Below are 21127 nucleotides of genomic sequence, written 5' to 3'. Positions count from 1 at the left end.
TGTTGTTGTAAATATATTATAAAAATCCAATAATAACACACAAATGCAAATAGAGCGGTGCTACAAGTATTTCTAAGTATTTCTGCAATCCTTAAACCTGCAAAAAAAATATTTACAAAAGAATATCAGTTATATAATGTATAGCATTGGTTTCACCTGTATTAACCTTTATGATATGATATGATATGATATGATATGATATGATATGATATGATATGATATGATATGATATGATATGATATGATATGACATGACATGAAATGACATGATATGATATGATGCAGTAGTATGATTTACTGTCTATGGATTTAATGCAGTGGCGACATCTGCTGATCAATATCGCGCATTGAATAACTCATAACTCCTCCCTCCAGCACCATCATCTGTCGTTTCCCTTTCATCGCAGGACTTGCTTTCCGTAAACAGTGGGGGTTTAATGTCAGACAAACCCATGACTTGTGTTATAATAACTGGATTTGGAGTCGTCTTATAGTTAAGTGACACTCACTCTGCTCTTTTGCCTGAATCAGGTGTGTTTACTTTAATGCCTCGATGGTGAAGTTTGACTGGTCATGATGTTTTCACGTGAGTCAGCAGCAGACACCAGTGTTATGATTATTACCGCTCATAATCACCGCGACATTGATGATATCAGTGCCGGTCACCGTAATAATGCAACTACCGTTATGTAAACAAACGGGAGCAGATAATGTCATTGAATGCGTAGTTTTCGCTAAATCATGTGCGACATAAACGCTTTGTCATTGTAAAATGTGTATTAAAGCAGTTTTCTGCTGGACGCTTTGTATTAAATCCAAATGCCACACTTCCCTAATAGAGAGAAGTTGTGCGTTATGCAGATTAGTGTGTGATTGTTATGCAGATATTAAAAGTATGTTGACATGTCAACGGCTCTATTTTGCAGATACAGAGCTTTAGAAAGGCTGTTTTGACTATTCACCCTTCACACATGCTACTTTAATATAGCCTATACTGTATTCTTATACCATGATACGTTAAAGAATACCTCAGAAACACAGCATAATAACAATACAACATTAATGCTCATTAAATGCTCAAAACTCTTATTACTGCAATGGTGTATTATACTTACATTATAATAGTATTTGTTGTAGTGCCTTTGATTTAAATAGCAATAATATATATATATTTTTTTTTTAAATGTTTTGCTGTATTACAGTAATTAGAAAAATGAAGATAGAACAAAAATCTTCAAGGAAATTAGAAGGGAAAACCCTATAAAACATTCAGACTTCATTGGCACAATGGGGGCAAATATGGATCTAAATCAGGCTACATATTGTATCTCAAAATATCACTAAATAAACTTTCCGATGTTGGATTGAACGAAACTTTATAACATGACTGATCTAGCTAGTAGATAAAGCGCAAACAAGTTTGAAATAACATGATGAACCCCCTTTAGCCGTTTCCCAGCATTCCTGGGCCATGAATAAGTGTATTCTCCTGTGTTTCGCAGCGGTTCGCGGGGCGGAGAGAGCATGTGGGAGTCACATGCGTGCAGAAGACGAGCAGTGAAGGCCTCAGTATGAACAGCACCACTCCTCCTCCTCCTCCTCCTCCTCCTCACGATGTGGCCGTCGGCTACGTGCTCGTGCCCTTCTTCCTCATCACTGTGATCGGGGTCCTGGCCGCAGTGGTGGGTGCCGTACACACACAGACACATCTGGGTGTTTCTCACTAGTGTGGGGGAAGAAGGTGAAGGCGCATGATCATTTGATTGAGCAGATCATCCAGAGAGACAGAAGGCCTTTATTCTGTTGTGAATGCGTGCGCAGACGAGCGTCAGCTGCATCTCTGACATTATTACAGACGTTATTCAATGTGCTTTCCAGGCATTGTTTCTAGGAAATAATAATGTACCTTTTTGTTTCATAGGTGATGTACATAAGGAGGAAACGGAGGTAAGGAAACACACTCTGTGAAAGGCATTAGAAGAATGCACTGCCGTTCAAAAGATTGGAAAAATCAAAAAGAAGCCGTTTCTGCTCATCAAGGCTGCATTTATTTCATCAAAAATACAGTAAAAACAGTAATATTGTGAAATATTATTACATTTTAAAATAGCTATTTTCTTTTCGAATAGTCAAGTCAAGTCACCATTATTTATATAGCGCTTTTTACAATACAGATTTTTACAGAGATAAGTGTGTTTCCAGAAGAGAATAGCGTCACAGTCCAGCTTAAGTGAGTTCAGTGATGGTTCATTTCTGTTGCAAACAAGTTATTAATTTACTTCATTTATACATATAGCGGCTCTAGAGAAAACCGTGATGTCATCGTCCAGTTCAGTTCTCATATGATAATGTCAATGCAGGCAGATTAATATTATTGATGAATATTAAAGTAAATGTCCCCAACTAAGCAATATGTTGTAAATCTTATGTTGCAAAGTATATGTTTAATATGTTGTAAAATATAATTTATTCCTGTCATTTAAAGCTGTTTTTTTTTTAGCTTTATTATTCCAGTCAGTGTCACATGATCCTTCAGAAATCTTCTCTTTTTTATTTTACAACAGTACAATATGAGGAGAAGGGGAAAAAGACAAGAAAACAAACAAGAAAAAAGCAAAACACATGCTGCCAATTACTCAGTGTAATCTGGAATTTACACGCTCAGAAATAAACACCTAAAATATAAAGGCATGCCTTAAATTAATTCTACTGTCTAAATTCAACATACGTAAAAAAATTATATATAATGTACTTCAATTTCTAATGAAAAAAAGACATACAATGAAATACAATGATTTATACACACGTGTGCAACGACTAACTTCATTAACGTTTAAGCGTAATGTTTGCAGTGGACTAGTGAAGTGGATTCTCTTGGTTAGGATGTTGATATATCAACTGTTCGAGTGTCAAGGAAGTTTCATTCATAGTGTTTCTGCTTTATTCGGATATAATATTTCATACCGTATTGTCCCTCATAACCGGTAGTATAACACGCTTAATTATTACTAGTTTCACATGACACAGAAGAAAGGGGAAACGTTACTCAACGTTTCACAATACTCACACATCTTGCTCATCTTCGATGGACATTTCTCTGAACACCCCCCCCCCCCCCCACCCCCCATGCAAAATCTGACATTAAAATGATTTTGATTTCCGCTCCAGATATACACTCGTGCTCATTTTTTCTACGGTAGCCTTTTTTTCCCCTTTGCCATGTGTTTGCCATAATATTTAATAATTGTATCGGTTTCTAATATTGAAGAATAGCTTTCTTGGCAAATAGTTGAGCAATATAAACTAATTTGACGTAATGTGGTGCAGCATCAGTCTCTGAATGTGCTCTTAATAAGCACATTATCCCTAAGGGGAGAACGGTATTTTAATCTTAAGAACAATGTACAATTTCTCTGTAAACTCCGAGCAAACATTTTGAACCGAGGAACAATGCCATGAACAATGGAGGTCTGTGTCTGGGCTAATGAGGTTACATTGGACACCGATGGGTAAATTAGAAGGATAAAAAAAATTAAATTGTGTAATTATGTATTCTATGCATGGTCTTATATTGAATAAGTTGTAAATTAGAATTATTAATCGAAGAAAACCTATTTTTACAAAGTTGGGGTCAGGGTATAAAGATGCATCTGAATCCCAGTTTTCAGTGGGTAGAGGGAACAAGTTGTCTTATAATTATTTATATATATTTTTCTGAATACAATAATCTTTATATATTTAGAAATCAATCTAATGTGCTGGTTTGCTGCTCAAATATAATTAATGCTTCTTATTTTTTCTGTTTAAAATCTTTTTATGGAAACAGTGATGCATTCTTTGATGAATAGAAAGTTCAAAAGAAAAGACCTTATTTAACATTTTACATGTCCTTACTGTCACTTGTGATGAATTGAAGGCCTCCTTGCTGATTGTTTTAAATGTACGTTACCGTTGAATGATAGCGTATCACAGTTTCCACAAACATATGACGCAGCACGACTGTGTTCAACATTGATAATAATCAGAAATGTTTTTGAGCATCAAATCATCATATCAGAATGATTTCTGAAGGATCATGTGACACTGAAGACTGGAGTAATGATGCTGAAAATACAGCTTAGCATCACTAGAACCTCGTTTTGTAGTGATATTACACAATATTACTGTTTTTTCATGGAATAAATGCAACCTTGGTGAGCATTTTTCAAAAACAGAAAAAAAAAATCTGAATTTTCCAAACGTTTGACCGCTAGTGTAGTTCACTCAAAAACTCATAAACCCAAATGTTTTTCTTCTGTGAAACACAACAGTAGATGTTAGGCTGAACGCCTGAGCCACTGGGTCAGAATGAGCGTTTGTTTGCTGCTTGTGTGTCTGATGCACGTTTAGGATTGATCGACTGCGGCATCAGCTGCTTCCGGTCTACACTTATGACCCGACCGAAGAGCTGAACGAGGCCGAACAGGAAATTCTGTGGAAAGAGGAAGACACAAAGGTAATCCATCCTGTTATGAAATGAAAAACGCTGATGTCTAATGAGTTTACTGAAAGCAAATGTCAACATATACCAATATTAATACTTTGCTTTTATTCAGCAAAGACACAATAATTGATTAAAAGTGACCGTAAAGACATTTATTATGTTATAAAAGATTTCCATTTAAAATAAATGCTGTTCTTTTGAACTTTTTTCTATTCATCAAAGAATCATGAAAAAAAAAATCACAATTTCCACACAAAAATATGAAGCTGTTTTCAACATTCATAATAATCAGAAATGTTTCTTAAGCAATAAATCAGCATATTCGTATGATTTCTGAAGGATCTCATCATTGGCTAAATTCGGTTATCAGCTTTTAGCGCTCATTAATCCTGTTCTGGAAACAACCAAATGAACTATCGAAAATGCAGGTAGTAGCAGCAGCATTTACATTAAAGGGACTGTGTGTAGGAATTTCTCCCATCTAGTGGTGAAATTGTATTTTGCATTCAAACGAATAATGCTCTCCAGCGGCTCGCTTTTTCAAATGCGCGTTGCATCTACGGTAGCCGTTATGTACCAAAAAGCTATGACAGGATGGCTTATAGCACTTCGAGTTTTCCTTCGGTGAACAGGTTTGTTATTTAAAACAAACTGAAACTAGAAAAAATGAAAAAAAGAATGTTACAGTATGAATTACTGACTGTGAAAAACATTAACTATGGTAATTAGTAGTAATGCCTTCTATTAATATTTTTTTGAAGTACGTGCATTGTTAGATATCATCATATCATCTTCTCTAACTATTCATCAAAGAGCCTGTTTAACTTTTAACTATAAATGTTCTACTGTCTATATAATAAAGTACACAACCAAGCAATGAAAAAAAAGCTTGTAATTAAGACCGTAACATTGACTTACCTGTCGAGAAGAAAGCAGGCAACTTCAGCGTCTCTTTTGAAAGCTTTCTCCTGCATTAGCTATCCCGACATTAACCCTTGTTTTTGTAATCTCCGGTCACGTTTCCTTTTACGGTCTATTTTGGACTTTTTCGACGACGAGGACTCATCCTGTGACTCAGCATATGTATGAATGAACGGTGTATAAATAACCGTACAGTGCAGCGTTTTAAACTTGCCGCGGCAGTGACAAGCGCCTCTCTCTGCTCTGCTCCTCCACTTCTGCTGGCTTCAGTCACGTGACGCTGGCTCTGAACGAAACGTGTTGTGGAAACGCGTTGGTCTAGTACTTTTTGTCCCTCTCTGCTATTATAGTTTTTCAAGATGGCGGAACTACATGGAAGCCTCCGTGGACCTACCCGTCCCATGTATATAAAGATAATAAATTCTTCGTTTATGAGGATAAGTCAGATAATTAGCAGAGGTATTTGTACTCCATTGAGGGCATATTTATGAATAAAAATATTGATTTTAGATAATAAAATACCTAAAAAGCTACACATTGTCCATTTAATTCTACGTAGTGTGTTCAGAACCGAACTGAACAACTAGTTGTTAATGACGGAGGCTATTTTAACTTGCATCAGAAATGTTTTTCTCTTCATATGCGATGCAAGAAATCACAGGGAAAGCGGTACGAGCCTCGACTCATTCGTGTAGCCAGATCTTAAAGGGAATATGTTTAGGAATTTCTCCCATCTAGTGGTGAAATTGTATTTTGCATTCAAACGAATAATGCTCTCCAGCGCCTCACTTTTTCAAATGCGCGTTGCATCTACGCATCTAAATTCTAGATTAAAAAGTTCGTCGAGACAAACTTAAAGTTGGCTTGAGAAAGCCAGAAAGTTTGAAGAAGTTTGAAGTTTAAAGGGGTCATATAATGTCATTTTTGTACAAGCTAATATGATTCTTTAGGGTCTAAATCAAAAGTTTGTAATATACTTTAATTAAAAATTCTCATTAGTATTGTAAGAAAACACTCATTTTACCTGGTCAAAAACAGCTCTGTTTTCAGCACGCCGTTTCAGTGCATGTGTCTTTAAATGATAATGAGCTTTGCTCACCCCGCCCCTCTGTTCTGTGCGTACACCGTTTGTAATAATAACACAATAACCATAACGTGTTGTTCATTATAAACGTGGGATTATGAATTGTATTGAGAACGTCGTACATAGAAAACATGCCATAATGTACCCTGAGTGTAGAAATAGCTGCATTCATCGTGAAGCGTGCAAGCTATTTGCAAAGATTAATATAAAGATTAATATAAAGGTCAATAAAACGTTACACTCACTTGTTCTTCTGGAGGTTCAGCAGGAACACGAATAGTTGGTACTGATCCTTTTTTCTGGAGCAGCTTTTTAGCAAAAACAGCTTTATACTGACCCTCGTTTGTAACGTTAAAGCAGTCTCGAGTCTGGTGAAATGATTCGCGCAAACATGACAGCATTGACGTTGATCGTGGGGAATATTCCCTTCGAAAACAAACTCAGCCACTGCGTCTTCAGCTGTACGGATTTAGAAACATCATCAATATGATGCTGTGTTCGTTATTACACCCAAGAACAGAACACCACAATCGTTTGACGCCATTCTGCTCAGCACTCCAGCTATCAACAATGAACGCGCCGGTCGGCGCGTGCTATGATTGACAGCTCGCTCACGAGGGCGCGAGGGCGGGTCTGTGTTTGAAACGCTGCTGTCAATCACCCATCGTGGGAGGGGCGTCGATATTGTGACGTCACAATATCGAACAGCTTGATTTGAGAGAGGGGAAAACATATAAGAAGATTAAAAAAAAACCACTGGATGGATTTTTATCATTTTATGATGGTTGTGTACAGGCACTGCCAACACACATTTCAGTACAATCAACTTGTAAAAGTGCATGAACCATTATATGACCCCTTTAAAGCCATTACGCTTAGTACTTTTTGTCCCTCTCTGCTATTATAGTTTTTCAAAATGGCGGAACTACATGGAAGCCTCCGTGGACCTACCCGTCCCATGTATATAAAGATAATAAATTATTCGTTTACGAGGATTAGTCGGATCATTGGCATAGGTATTTGCAGTGGTGTGCCGTCAGAGCCAGCAGAGAAGAAGTCAAAATAGAAAAATAGATATTTTTTCTATAATTAAATTAATGTGTGTCTGAACATGTCTAAATTCAATAACTGTCTATCAGTACGTTACAATTATATTTCCAGAAAGAATATGGTTATTTTTTTTGAGTCTGAGCTGGATTTTCCATATGTCATCTAAACGCAGCTCCGTGGACCAGCACTAGTAGTATAGCTAGCCTTCCGCTGAAGCTGCCGTTTCCCATTTGATCATAACTTTGACTGACGTGTTTTATCAGCCAATCAAATTGTGATGCGTATGACAGAACGCCCCAGAGGCCCAGCGACGTGTCGACGGCTAGCCCGTGCTGATGTCATCGACATGGGTGGGCAGATACAATACATGTTTGTGTACAATAACAATTTTCAGGAAAAATAACATTACGATGTCCAGAAATCAATTTCATTAGTACATTGGGTCATTTTGGGTACATTTGTCATTCTAGATCTACTAATATTGTTAGTACCGAGAATTTCCACGTGACTACATGCATTGATACTTACATAACTTTCGTGTACTGCGATGGTCTAGTGGTAGAACTTTTGCCAAGCGTGTCAGAGGTTCTGGGTTCGAATCCACACTCGTATAGTTTTTTATTTTTATTTTACCGAATATGTTCATCAGTGGTTGTATATCAAGCAGGGCGTTTGTGTGCATTTTGTTTTTTATAAGATTTCAACGAAGAAATAGATCGTTAGATCGTTACTGAAGGCCCTGACTGAAACCCCACGGTACGCTACTGGGTATTTGTACACCATTGAGGGCATATTTATGAATAAAAATATTGATTTTAGATAATAAAATACCTAAAAAGTCCCTTTAAAGTATCACGACCCGCACCTGCTCACTTTTATAACTCCATAAACTCGATCGCTTTATGACCCGAACATTACATTTTAAAATATATTCACATAGACAAATTGTAGTGTTTTTATTTTATTTTTAATTAAATAAGTGAGCATACATACAACCGGCACATCCGGGAACTTAACTGTCAATTTCGTAACCGCCCCTTTTTAGGGGAAAACAAGCCAGACTTCCCATAGACTTCAATACAAAATAGCGGCACAAAACAACGTCCGTACACAGCCGGCAGACGTGTATAACTTCAGAAATTACTTAGATGAAATATGTCGAGTAATTATATGTCCACCCTGCCTTCCATAGAGCGTGAACGATACATTTATAAACTTAATTTGGGCAACTTAAAAACAAGTCCCTTTCATTCTACCAGCGTCAAAATGGTCTAACAACCCCACCCATTGGCCAGAAGTGTCTTACCCGGACATTTACTCGTACCTCATCGAGTCACCAGGTAGCCAGTGAATGATTTACTTCGGTTTTAAGAAGTAAACATCTTTAAATGTATAATATTATGTCTTTATATTTAGAGTAGCTACTGAGTGCACTTTTCTGTCCAGCCATACAACTAGCCTGATTTAGCTTTCGATAGCATCATCCGTAATTCATGATATTTCCATAACAGCAAGATATTGATGATGATGGCAGGCAGAGATGGGCAATAAATACATGGAAATGTATTTAAAATAAAATAAAAATACAAAATACTGTGTGGAAAAATTTAATTAAATACAAATACATAATAGGGGTAGCCTACTGTGTGAAAAAAAAAAATGTTTAAATACAAATTACATGTTTGTAAGGGTCAGTACACGTCCTCAATCCGATACTATAATGGCGCTCGCCGGATTGTTTTCCCCTAAAAGTGGGCGTGAACCTTTTCAGAGACGTTCTATGACGCTACGCCGGTTGTATGTATAAGAGACTTCTTTGAAAAGCATACAAAAATCTTTCCGACCCCAAACTTTTGAACAGTAGTGGAACTGGTACCATTGTGATGAAGTGAATTAAATGTTAAATGCATCTGAGATTGTGCTCAAGTTTTCAAACAATAAACTGTCGAATTGCAGCGACAGCACCTAATACTGTATTTATTATTTATTTATTTTTTATAAATAAATAAAAGTAAAGAAACAAATTAAGAACATAATTAACATTGCTTTATATTCTGAAATGTAAAATAAATATCAATGCAAAGCTATTTGTAAATGCACCAGTGTACAGGCATTTTTTGTGTTTTATATACATAAGATAAGATACAGTAAGAACAAGAACAAAGAAACAAAGTACAAACAAATGGTTAAATAAATACTATAAATATACAATAAAGCAAAGATATAAATGAAATACAGTGCTTTAATTTCAGAAAGGTCTACTAACATTACTGTTCAGGTAAGTAATATGACCTATATAAGAAATCTAATAAAGTAATCAAATGTAAAATAACACTGCATAGTTTTCACTGTATAAATTGATATATTAATGTTTATTAAAGCAGCTAAAGTTATTCATTCAAGAGCTGTGAGTAACTTTCTCTTTGCCTGTTGTTGTTTGATTGTCATTAATGGCGGATCGTCTGCAGATCAAATGATACACATATTTTCTCCCAACTATTTATGCTCATTTAAGACGTAAACTGTGTTTAAGTGAATACTCTCATTTTGACACATTTGTGTGTGTATTTTGATCGTTAAGACATCTAAAATATACTAAAATATAATGTGTTTGTCCAGTTGCGGTCCGTTTAGGAGCGCACACACAGAAAGCCGCCTTGAAAACAGTGTGTTTTGCGCGGATTATTGCACTTTTTATTTATTTAGCAACAGTAGAGACTGCATTTTACAACATCACAGATTCTAATTCTGTCATAAAGTTTTGGGTTTTATGGAGAAATGAATGAAAGGGAGGGAAGTTAGAACACGGCTAGTTTTTAATAATTTAATATCACATATGTATATAACATATAACAGTTTGCAAGATAGATTTAGCAAGATAACTCCATATAGCAATAATAAATAGTACTTGTAATTTATTTCTCTAGTACCGACATTTTCTTCGATACTAATACTAAGACCTACTTTGATAGTTTAGCCCCGGTCCCCGTTTAATAGCAGGTTTCGGTACCCATCTGTTACTACAGGGGTTGGAGAATGAAACTGAAACACTGGCTAATATAGTGTTGGGGGTTTCACGCCTATATGCGCGGCATGACCACTCTTCAATGATTTTATATTCCATCAGTAAGAGCAGAGTGTGAAGGCTGAATTACCAGAGCAGAAGCATAGTGAACATTAAATATTGCAATCCACACAACATGATGGGAGACGTGCCACATATCACAGTTCAAAAGAGGAATTGTTGGCGCGCGTCTCGCTGGTTCATCTGTGATCAGGACGGCAATAGTGTAAATGTGTTAATAATGTTGGCATAGTGAACCACATCCAACATGAGTAACTGTCGACACAAGAGGAAGCTGTCTGAAGGGGGTTTCCAGGTACTAACCCGGATTGTATCCAAAAAAAAACATAACTCACTGCAAAATTAAATGCGCACCTTGAACAAAACTGTTCGTCAGGATCTCCACCAAGTCAATATTCATGGTCGGGCTCCTATAGCCAAACCTTTAGTCAATCATGTCAATGCCAAATGTTGGTTTCATTGGTGCCAACAGTGCAAATCTTGGGCTGTGGACAATGTGAAACATGTATTGTGATGAGTCCATCTGTCTTTCCCACATCCGTGTGAGTTACGGTGTGGAGAAGAGCCAAAGAGGCTGAACACCCGGACTGTTTCTGTCCAGAGTGAAGCACGGGCGGATCAGTGATGGTTCGAGATGTAATATCATGGCATTCCCGACTGAGCTTGATGGACACGTCATTGCCAAGGACTTCCGAACCGTTCTGGAGGACCATGTGCACCTAATGGGTCAATCGTTGTGCCCTGAAGGGGGTGTCGTGTATCAGCATGATAATTCACCAGTACACACAGCAAGACTGTGACAGAATGGTTTGATGAACATGAAAGTGAAGTCGAACATCTCCCATAGACCGCACAGTCACCAGATCTATATATTATCAGCCACTCTGGGGTATTTTGGAGGAGCGAGTCAGTAAATGTTTTCCTCCACCAGCATCACATAGTGATTTCACCACTGTTCTGGAAGAGGAACGGCTCAAGATCCCTCAGACCGCTGTGAAGGACTTAAATCTGTCATTCCCAAGATGAACTGATGCTGCATTGGCTTTAAAAGGAGGCCCTACATCAAACTGATACAAGATTGTGATCTAAAACCAGGTGTTTCAGTTTCATCGTCCAACCCTTGTACATACAAAATACCACACAGTGTTTGCTTTGGACAACTATTAAAGGGGTCATGAACTGCATTGTTTTATAATGTTTCCTGTGGTGCACTTATAATGTTAGTATGATTTTTACATAGAAAAAATAATTATTTAGAAATAAAAAGCATTTTCCTACCCTGATTTTAGCCCTCTGATTTGAACGCTCTGTTTGAAGGGGCGTGTCTGTGTGAGACTGACCCACTGCTGTGATTGGCTGTTAGACTTCAGTGAAAACGGCCACTGCTGTGATTGGCTGTTAGACTTCAGTGAAAACGCCCACTGCTGTGATTGGCGTGTGGAAAACTCTTGAAAACTTTTAGCACGTTTTTACTATTAAGCTCTCAAGGTTAACTAATCGTGTGAAGTGTTGCTTATAGCATTATATTTAGATCTATGGCATTGCATTTAGATTGTGGCATGGAAGGTTGCAGTGATGATGAGCATGTAGCCGATCACAGACATGTTAAGCGCATGAAAACAGTGATCTCGTCATTGCAACTCGATTTCTGCACTCTAATGAATGCTTTCATCATATCTAACTGTGATAAAATAGATAAAATGGACTTTATAGTGGGAGTTTTGGCGAGAGTCACTGATAAACTCGCTCTGTTTGATTGACAGCTCCAGCGATTGTAAAGGGAGCGTTCTTTGATTGCTTTCTTTATATAATTTAATCACAGTTTAAATAACAGATTGTTTTCATCCTACTAAGAAAACAATGTGGAGTTGACCGTTAAGTCACTCACTGGTTTGATTTACTGACACATAGACAAAGAACCTCTGACTGTACATGAATCATTACATATCCAAAATCACTGGTCACAGATCAGGCTTTAGAAATAACACGGTTACTTAAATGTTGTGGCATTACTGTTGAGTCCATATCATAAAAGTCCTTTTGCAAAGCATGCACCGAAATTGCGACTGATTTACCAAAGAATCCACAGTGAAATGTACCGAATACAAATAAATAATGCTCAACTAAGACATTCACATTGTTGAAAATAAATAACCACACTCTTTGCATTAGGATCCTTTGGAAGGTAGTGTTATTTTTAGTCCATTGATCCAATGATCGCTCTTCTCTCGTCGTCATCTACACACGCCAGTGGGAGGGGCCAGAGTTGAGATGAGGAAGTAGGTGTTGATCTTCTTCGGTCTTTCACCTATCTATCAGATTCCAGGACGAGTCCTTCTCTGGGCTTGGTTAAATTAAAAGCTGTTTTTGGACTAACAAGGAAGTTTTCTACGGAAGCGTATTGCATTCACTTGAGGAAAAATAATCTACTCTGTTTTTCTGAATTAACAAGTTAATTATCTCAGAATTACGAGATAATTTTTCATGAATAAAAAGTTTTTGCTCTGTTTTTCTGAATTAATGACTTAATTATCTCAGAATTACGAGATAATTAAGTCATTAATTCAGAAAAACAGAGCAAATATTTTGTATGAAAAATAATCTTATAATTTTGAGATAATTAAGTCATTAATTCAGAAAAACAGAGCAAAAACTTTTTATTCATGAAAAATTATCTCGTAATTCTGAGATAATTAAGTAATTAATTCAGAAAAACAAAGCAAAAACTTTTTTTCATGAAAAATTATCTCGTAATTCTGAGATAACTCGTTAATTCAGAAAAACAGAGTAGATTATTTTTCCTCAAGTGAATGCAATACGCTTCCGTAGTTTTCAGTTCTGAAACCTACAGGATATTCTTATAGTATGATGACCTCATATATGCCAAAAGCTCAAGGAAAAATGCATATCTCAGTTCATGAACCCTTTAAGTAAAAATGGGAATATGTCTAATAAGTTACTCAAACATTAAGAAAGCTCCTGTAAACATTTACACTGACAACCACTTTTTTTTTGTTTTTCATGTGAACAGCATACATTTATGAACCACATGACTAAAAATGTAGTATTAAATAAATGTATCTGATATCTGGTGATTTGACCTAAATCACAACACCCCTCTGTTCAGATTATCCTCTTAATTCAAGATTTTTCATCTTTGTTACATAACAGACATCTTCAGTAAAGTTTCTGAATCCATGATTATTCCTACAATAAGATACATGAACGAAAGCATAAGACCCCTGCAGCAGGACGGGAAACCATTCTCTGATTCTGTCCTTTAATTTGAGCGAATATAAGAAAACGTCGCAATGCCTGGACGGGGGAAATTAATCGCCGTTATAGGGGATGAAGACACATGTACTAGATTCCTCCTCTGAGGGATTGGAGGGCTCATTAAAAACTGAAAACCCAATTTCTTGGTGGTGGAAAAGGACTCTAGCATCACAGAGATAGAGGAGACCTTCAAGAGTTTCCTTGGCATCATCCTCATCAACCAGTTCATTACGACCCATGGAGTCACAGTCTGGCCTGGGCAGATGCAAGAGTAAACATGGTTTACTTCTGGTTCTCATCCATCTTGTTGAAGCAAGATTATATAACGATGTGTTGTTAATGCGATGCTCATGTGTTTTGCCATCCCCGAAGTTTGAAGAGGAGGAAATTGTTTGTCACCGCTCCTAATCATAAATGTTTAAATTATATACAATATTTTACATGCATTATTTTACCCATTGTGTAACAGACACTATATATTGCAAGAAATTAAGTTAAAGGAATTTCTTATAAATAATGTCCCTTCAATATTTAAGCTCTGGAATGTCTTTGGACTGCAGAACCACCGTTCCATAATTGACCGCTTACAAATCTGTCTCACATTACTTTGTGTTAACTGGACATTTTTAGATCATGTATATCTGTAACTGTAATACAGTGGGCTATAAACGCACGTTTTGTCATTGTGTTGGTTGACACGTTGAGCTGTACACAGTGTGATGTCATTAAGATGTCATTAAGTCTGACACTCAAAAAAGAAATAAATTAATAAGATACATGAACGTAAGAGTGATTAAATATCACATTTAATTCAGTATTTATTTAGTTAATTTTAGAAACGTTGACTAAAGTATTTTTGCACCTGATTGGTCTACTCTGCTCTGATTGGTCAGATGGCCCAGTCTGTTGTGATTGGTCTACTCTGCTCTGATTGGTCAGATGGCCCAGTCTGTTGTGATTGGTCTACTCTGCTCTGATTGGTCAGATGACCCAGTCTGTTGTGATTGGTCTACTCTGCTCTGATTGGTCAGATGACCCAGTCTGTTGTGATTGGTCTACTCTGCTCTGATTGGTCAGATGACCCAGTCTGTTGTGATTGGTCTGCTTGGCTCTGATTGGTCAGATGACCCAGTCTGTTGTGATTGGTCTACTCTGCTCTGATTGGTCAGATGACCCAGTCTGTTGTGATTGGTCTGCTTGGCTCTGATTGGTCAGATGACCCAGTCTGTTGTGATTGGTCTACTCTGCTCTGATTGGTCAGATGGCCCAGTCTGTTGTGATTGGTCTACTCTGCCCTGATTGGTCAGATGACCCAGTCTGTTATGATTTGTCTACTCTTTTCTGATTGGTCAGATGGCCCAGTCTGTTGTGATTGGTCTACTCTGCTCTGATTGGTCAGATGGCCCAGTCTGTTGTGATTGGTCAAAGGCTTACAGAGTGTGTCAGAAACTAAACGCCCATTACCATATCCGAATTTCATTTTCCTCATCACTTTATACACAGTGATATGAACAGTAACATAGGTGTCGGTTTTATTGTATTAATCGAGCCCTCATCATTTTGAAGTGCATCAAAGTGGATTTGCTTCGGCAGCGCAGAAAACAGCATCTTCTCGACATGAACACGTCAACACGAACCAAACTCTTCCAGTCTCAGCTACAACTACAGTGTTTGAGGGTCAAAGTAGACCCTGTTCGCAGACAGCTAATGAAGACCATAGTCTGGCATTATGCAAATGTGTTACAAACCTACGCAGGTTTGTGCAGGAAGTAAGACTGGAATTACTGACGACTCGTTTCAGGCAGTTCAGACTCGCTTCTTTCTTTTGGGAGACAATAGCTCCATTTATCTGCACTTGATTTTTGAAACATTGCAGACATTTACATTCACAAACAGCTATAAACAAACTACATGACAGCTAATATCTAGTGGATTTAAACATATTCCCAAATATTTACAGCACCTGGTCTCATGATGTAATGTTCCGATGTAATAAACCCTTTAATCTCAGTCAATGTAATAAGCCACATTAAAATATAAGAAGCTTTCCTCTTTTGTGTTTGCAGGTGGTCCAGGGTTGGATGAGGACCTATCAACAGCGCAGACCCTTGCTTTCAAAGAATCCTGATGCATGAAAATAAAGGTTTGCCAAAAAACTACTTTACATTTTGGTGATTCTACACATAATCTCTTAATCTGGTCAATAATTAGTCACTTCATATGTTGTCTCATCGTTCTGTATTGCAGATTCACAAGATGGACATTTTTGAGCAATAAGCTACTGTTTTTTCCACGGCAGTTTGAAGCGATGAGCCTAGAAGAGCTTTAGTGAAATGAGAAATGACTCAAGCGTTGGGATCATACTTGTTCACCTCAGGTCTCCTCTTGCAAATATAGTCCATTTAAAGTGCAGCTTTGCTGTCTGAATAAGAAGGACGTTCATTTGCCACTGTTTCAATGAATTTATTTATTTTAATTGTATGTATTTTGCTGATATTCTGTGCTATTAAATCCTTGTGAGAGCTGTTTATTTTACTGAGTACGCATGAATGTGATTGCTCGCTGTGAGTAAACCAAGACCCAACTAGGTCATCGTGCTAAACCATCACAGCACTCAAAAACTGTTTTTTTATTCTCCAAGCAAACTAGTTTGTCAACTTGTTTAAAGCATGTTGCCACCATTTGTTTCCTTATGCTGGATGCACTCATGCTCTGGGAATTTCACATGCATTATATTTGAACTTGCCAGAATGAGAAAGTGCTAAATTAAAGGTATAGTGGAGGATCTTTCCGAATTTTAGATAAGACCCGCCCTCTCCACTTTTTGAATAAGTTTGATTGATTCACCAGAATGATTGACAATTAGGAGGACCAATAGTATAGGTGATCCACCCGGAAGTAAAAAATCCTCCGCTATACCTTTAAGTAAACATCGTCTTCATTTACTCACCTTCATGTTGTTCCAAACCTGTATCGTTTTATTTCTTCTGTGGACTACAAGAGAAGATATTTTGAAGATTGATGGAGTCCAGACAACATTGGACTCCAATAAATGTCATTAGCCGCTTTCCGACCAAGTAGTTATAGGAACTTAGTTCTAGGAACTGTCCACTTCCTAACAGTTCTAAGAACTACTCTCCCCCAAACTCGGTTTTGCTGTTTGCGTTCGCACTGGCCAAGTGGCCATAGGAACTGGTAGGAGGGGTAAGGGAGTGACGCAAGCACGGTGACTTTTATTTTGATGGCGCGACGGACCTTTATTTTGGCGGCGCTGAGAACGCCAGAGCAAACAATGCTCGCATTCTCTGTGTTTATTAGTTAGCGATCTGTCTAACAGTACTGTTTAATATGTTATTAGATAGAACTGTTATAGAAAGTAGACAGTATATGAAAAAAAGGTTATTAGCCTGTGCCGTGTGGTTGATGTCCAGTGTTGCTAGCTGGGCAGATAAACATAATCATGTTTGACTTGGTCCCCTCAAAGTTGCGTTGGATTTTCTCTTGAGCATAAAGGTTTAGAGACCCATCTATCACTGTTTTCCATGTTTTATAGTTAGTTTATGGAGTAAATATATAGGCTATAATCTGTGTGTTTACATTCTAGCCGTTTTAAAAATGGCGGGTGCCGGTGCTCCGCGTGCGTTCGGTCAATCAGCGTACACTAACATCACGGGTAGTTCCTATAGTGCTGGTTTAGACCCTACTCTGAAGTAGGACCTAAATTAGTTCCTCCAAATGGAGTTCCTAGAACTAAAATCGTTCCTAGTTCCTGCGGTGCGAACACGCCGACATCCGGGTACTTTAGCCAATAGTTCTAGGAACTGTGAAAAGGTTCCTCCGGTCGGAAAGCGGCTATTGTATAGACAAAAAAAAATTATGTTAATAATGGGACATTTTCTCAAAACGCCTTTAGTTTATGTCATAATTCCACAAAACCATTCTTGTAACATGGGTGAAAGCAGTGAAGTCTCTTTCAAAACGGGTTAATTCCGTCCACTTCCCTCTAGCAGTTGTTGGTTGGAAAAGGAAATTAAGTAAAAGCATTTTTTTCAGCCAACAAACACACTGTAATTGCTAATGCTAGTCAGAAGCAGAAGCAAAAGTCGTTCTCATTCTAGAGAGCATTTTATTGGACAAAAATGTGAATATGCCCGTGAGTGCATCGATATTTTTTGGCCTGTTTTGATGGAAAAATGTACACGTTGCATAACTTATCAAACATATATTTGCTGATAGGTTATTTTGTCATGTTTTGTATAGAGATGACCTCAAAGCTAACGGATATGTAATCACAAATTTAGTTTTTATGCATTCTTCTTTGACTGTGTGTGCAGTCAGAAAAAAACTGATTGTTAAATGTGAGGTTTTGTGCAGTGTGATGCAAAAGTGTGCGAGCGAATCTGGCTTTTTATTTATGTATTTTTTATTTTCATTCCACTGAAATTAACTGATATTATCGAGGAGTTTATTGTGAAAGCTTGTTTCCGCCATGGAATAAAAAATAAGAAAGGTAATTGTGACTTTTTATCTCACAATTTTCCTTCTCTCAATTGCGAGTTTATGATTAAAAAGTCAGTTTATATCTCGCCATTCCAGAGGTTTCCATTACTTGAGTGAAAGTATAGATACTACTGGTCAAATATTACTTCGTTACAAGTGAACGTTGTAAAGACAGATTTTTACTCAAGTAAAAGTACAGAAGTACTTGCTTTTGAAAGTACTTATGCATCAAAAGTAAATTTATTTTTGCCTGTCACCACATTGTTTTATTATTGTTGCATTTATGAATGCAGGCTGTGCCATCAGGGTAGCACACGACTATCTTGAACTCTTCTAAATACTTGTTTAAAAGTTACAAAGCTCTTTTCAAAGCCGAAAACATACTAGAAAAGAGAGGTTTCTACATTGTGTTTATTTGGCAAGATTATGCTAAAACATATTTCTGAAAGGACTTCATTTAACGTTATCAGCCCAACTACGTTTTTGCATGCTAACTAACATCGTTGTTGAACCTTACCTATGTGTTAGCGGTGTATCCACATGGCTATGGAAACTTGGGCAAATCTCAAAAAAAAAAATATATTTGATCAACCATGCTAGTGTTAATTTTGACATCAAATTTTGATTTAATTTTAGTCATATTTTAGTCATCTGAATTGTTTTAGTTTCAGTCTAGTTTAAATTTTAGACTAAATATACAGCAGATTTAGTCGACTATAATGGGTTTAGTTAAAATTTCAAAACTCATTGGTCTACTTCTGGAGAAAACATGTTAATATGAATGATATTAAGGTTTGAACAGGCATATTTAACTGCTGTGACATATAACATGTCTTTATTTATCTTAAAAATTAAATAAAACGGCACTTCTCATAAAGAAACAAGAACATGGCCTTCTTTTAACAACTTGCATACGACATTTTTCATTCTTTCAAGCAGACATTTATTTGTATAAATTAAATATAGATTAACCCTCATGAAAGCTATTAAAGTTATTGAGTCAAGAACATTGAGTGATTTTCTCTTCTTCTTTTGTTGTCTGATTACATTAACTAGATGTACCGCATGGCGGTACAAAATATGACCGCCGCTCAGGCCTGCACTGGCTTTCCACAAAAATAAATGACGTGGAGCAATTTGGCTGTATTGCGTGTTTATGTATATAAGTTGTATATTTTAAAAGACTGTCTGGAGTATTCCTGTGGATCATGGATAATTTAGAGTTTTGTAATTATTTGCCATTACTATTTAAGTTTTATATCAAAAGTCATTAGTTTAGACACTTAACATCCATAATGTGAAAACGTCACATCCATAACAGTGGTTAACAGTAAAAAGCGACTGAAGTGCCCTTGAGCAAAGTTATCTGACTTTGGCATGGGTTTGTTGTGTTTTACTGAAATAAAAAACATTTTTTCCCCAAAAAAGTGGTTTTATCTTGTAGCCCTTAAAAAAACAATGTTAACAAAATTAAACTCATTCCCACTGTACCTAGTAGAACACTTAAGTAAATGTCCCATTGAAATTAATGGGATTTTATGGATTTAGGTGAAGAAAGTGTACACATAATACATTTTGGTCTGTACCATGAAGAGAAAACTGATTCAACTATATAAACTATATATTTTCTGAAAGCGTAGACTCTCAGGATGTGATCTAACATGGCATGAAACATGTCCCACCCACGTCATTAGTATACTGCCCAAGCATAACACATTGGGAATTGGTAAATCGGGTATATGGCTGATACCTAAAAAAAGTATGTGCATGTCTGTCTGTGTGTGTGTGTGTATGTGTGTGTGTTTGTGTATGTGTGTGTCTGTGTGTGTCTGTGCGTGTATGTGTGTGTGCGTACATGTGTGTGCGCGTGTGTGTTTGTGTGTGTGTGTCTGTGCATGTGGATTTGTATGTGTGTGTATGGGTGTGTGTCTGTGCCTGTGGATGTCAGTGTGTGTGCATGCTTGCGTTTGTTTGTATTCCTGCATGTGTGTGTGTGACAGTATCATCTTAAACCAGCAACCCTTCGCTCAACACCACCATCTACAGGCCGATGAGTGTACAGCCACTAAATGTGCACATAAATGAATTTATTTTATACCCCCCCATGGATGAAATTCTACGAAACTTAGCATACCCCCAGAGGATGTCAAGTTAATCATACACATGAAATATGGTGCAGTTCTGAACATCTCCACTGAAGATAGGGGCGATTAAAGCAGAATAATATTGCATTTTAATTTTTTATGGGAGGGGCGCAAATCACAAATGACTGATTATGGGCTAGGTTGATGTGGGCCCTTAAGACCAACATACCATAAAAATGTCTTCATCCTCGGTGCCACGGTTCAGGTAGTTATTTAGGAAAAACTGCATTTTTTGGGTTTGGGGGGGCCCAGCGAGGGGGGGGAGTGGCCCCCGGGGACCAAACGAAATTTTTCCGTAAAAGTCTAGTGGGGCTACATGCCCACCAAATTTCATGTCCCCCGGTGTTTCGGTGTCCCTGGTATCGTTGACGAAAAAATTCAGTAGATGACGAAAAAAAAAAAAAAAAAAAACTTTGACAATCCCTATATGACCGCTTTCGCTAGCTACGCTAGCGGCGGTCATAATGATGGACTTATGAGTTATTAGGCTGCTGTCACTTTAAGACCGAATGCACAGATCCAGCACAGACACAAATCCGATATTCTCCCAACTGTTAACGTTCACTTAAGAGAATACTCGACTGT

The 21127-nt window shown here is 37.3% G+C and overlaps 1 protein-coding gene across 2 annotated transcripts; it reads left to right on the top strand.

The window, feature by feature from the left end:
- Positions 1-376: 376 nt before the first annotated feature.
- smim29 (small integral membrane protein 29) lies at positions 377-16433 on the top strand. 2 transcript variants are annotated; one of them, XM_084098678.1, is made up of 6 exons: positions 377-492; positions 1502-1681; positions 1921-1946; positions 4389-4494; positions 15965-16041; positions 16146-16433. In XM_084098678.1, exons 2-5 carry the CDS (start codon positions 1571-1573, stop codon positions 16031-16033), a joined length of 312 nt encoding a protein of 103 aa, XP_083954804.1. In that variant the 5' UTR covers positions 377-492; positions 1502-1570; the 3' UTR covers positions 16034-16041; positions 16146-16433. The 2 variants fall into 2 exon arrangements, with proteins under 2 accessions (XP_083954804.1, XP_083954803.1); XM_084098677.1 differs by having other exon boundaries at positions 400-585.
- Positions 16434-21127: the final 4694 nt, after the last annotated feature.

This window comes from Abramis brama (genome assembly GCF_963993115.1).
Source record: "Abramis brama genome assembly, chromosome: 22".
In the NCBI taxonomy this organism is placed as follows: domain Eukaryota; kingdom Metazoa; phylum Chordata; class Actinopteri; order Cypriniformes; family Leuciscidae; genus Abramis; species Abramis brama.
This window is presented reverse-complemented; position numbering and strand designations above follow the sequence as displayed.

Bases quoted from the DNA above. Each gene is read 5' to 3' on its own strand.
- smim29 (XM_084098678.1), top strand. From the start codon at position 1,571: ATGAACAGCACCACTCCTCCTCCTCCTCCTCCTCCTCCTCACGATGTG. The intron at 1,682-1,920 runs GTGGGTGCCGTA...TTTGTTTCATAG, and splicing joins TCGGGGTCCTGGCCGCAGTG to GTGATGTACATAAGGAGGAA. The intron at 1,947-4,388 runs GTAAGGAAACAC...ATGCACGTTTAG, and splicing joins TACATAAGGAGGAAACGGAG to GATTGATCGACTGCGGCATC.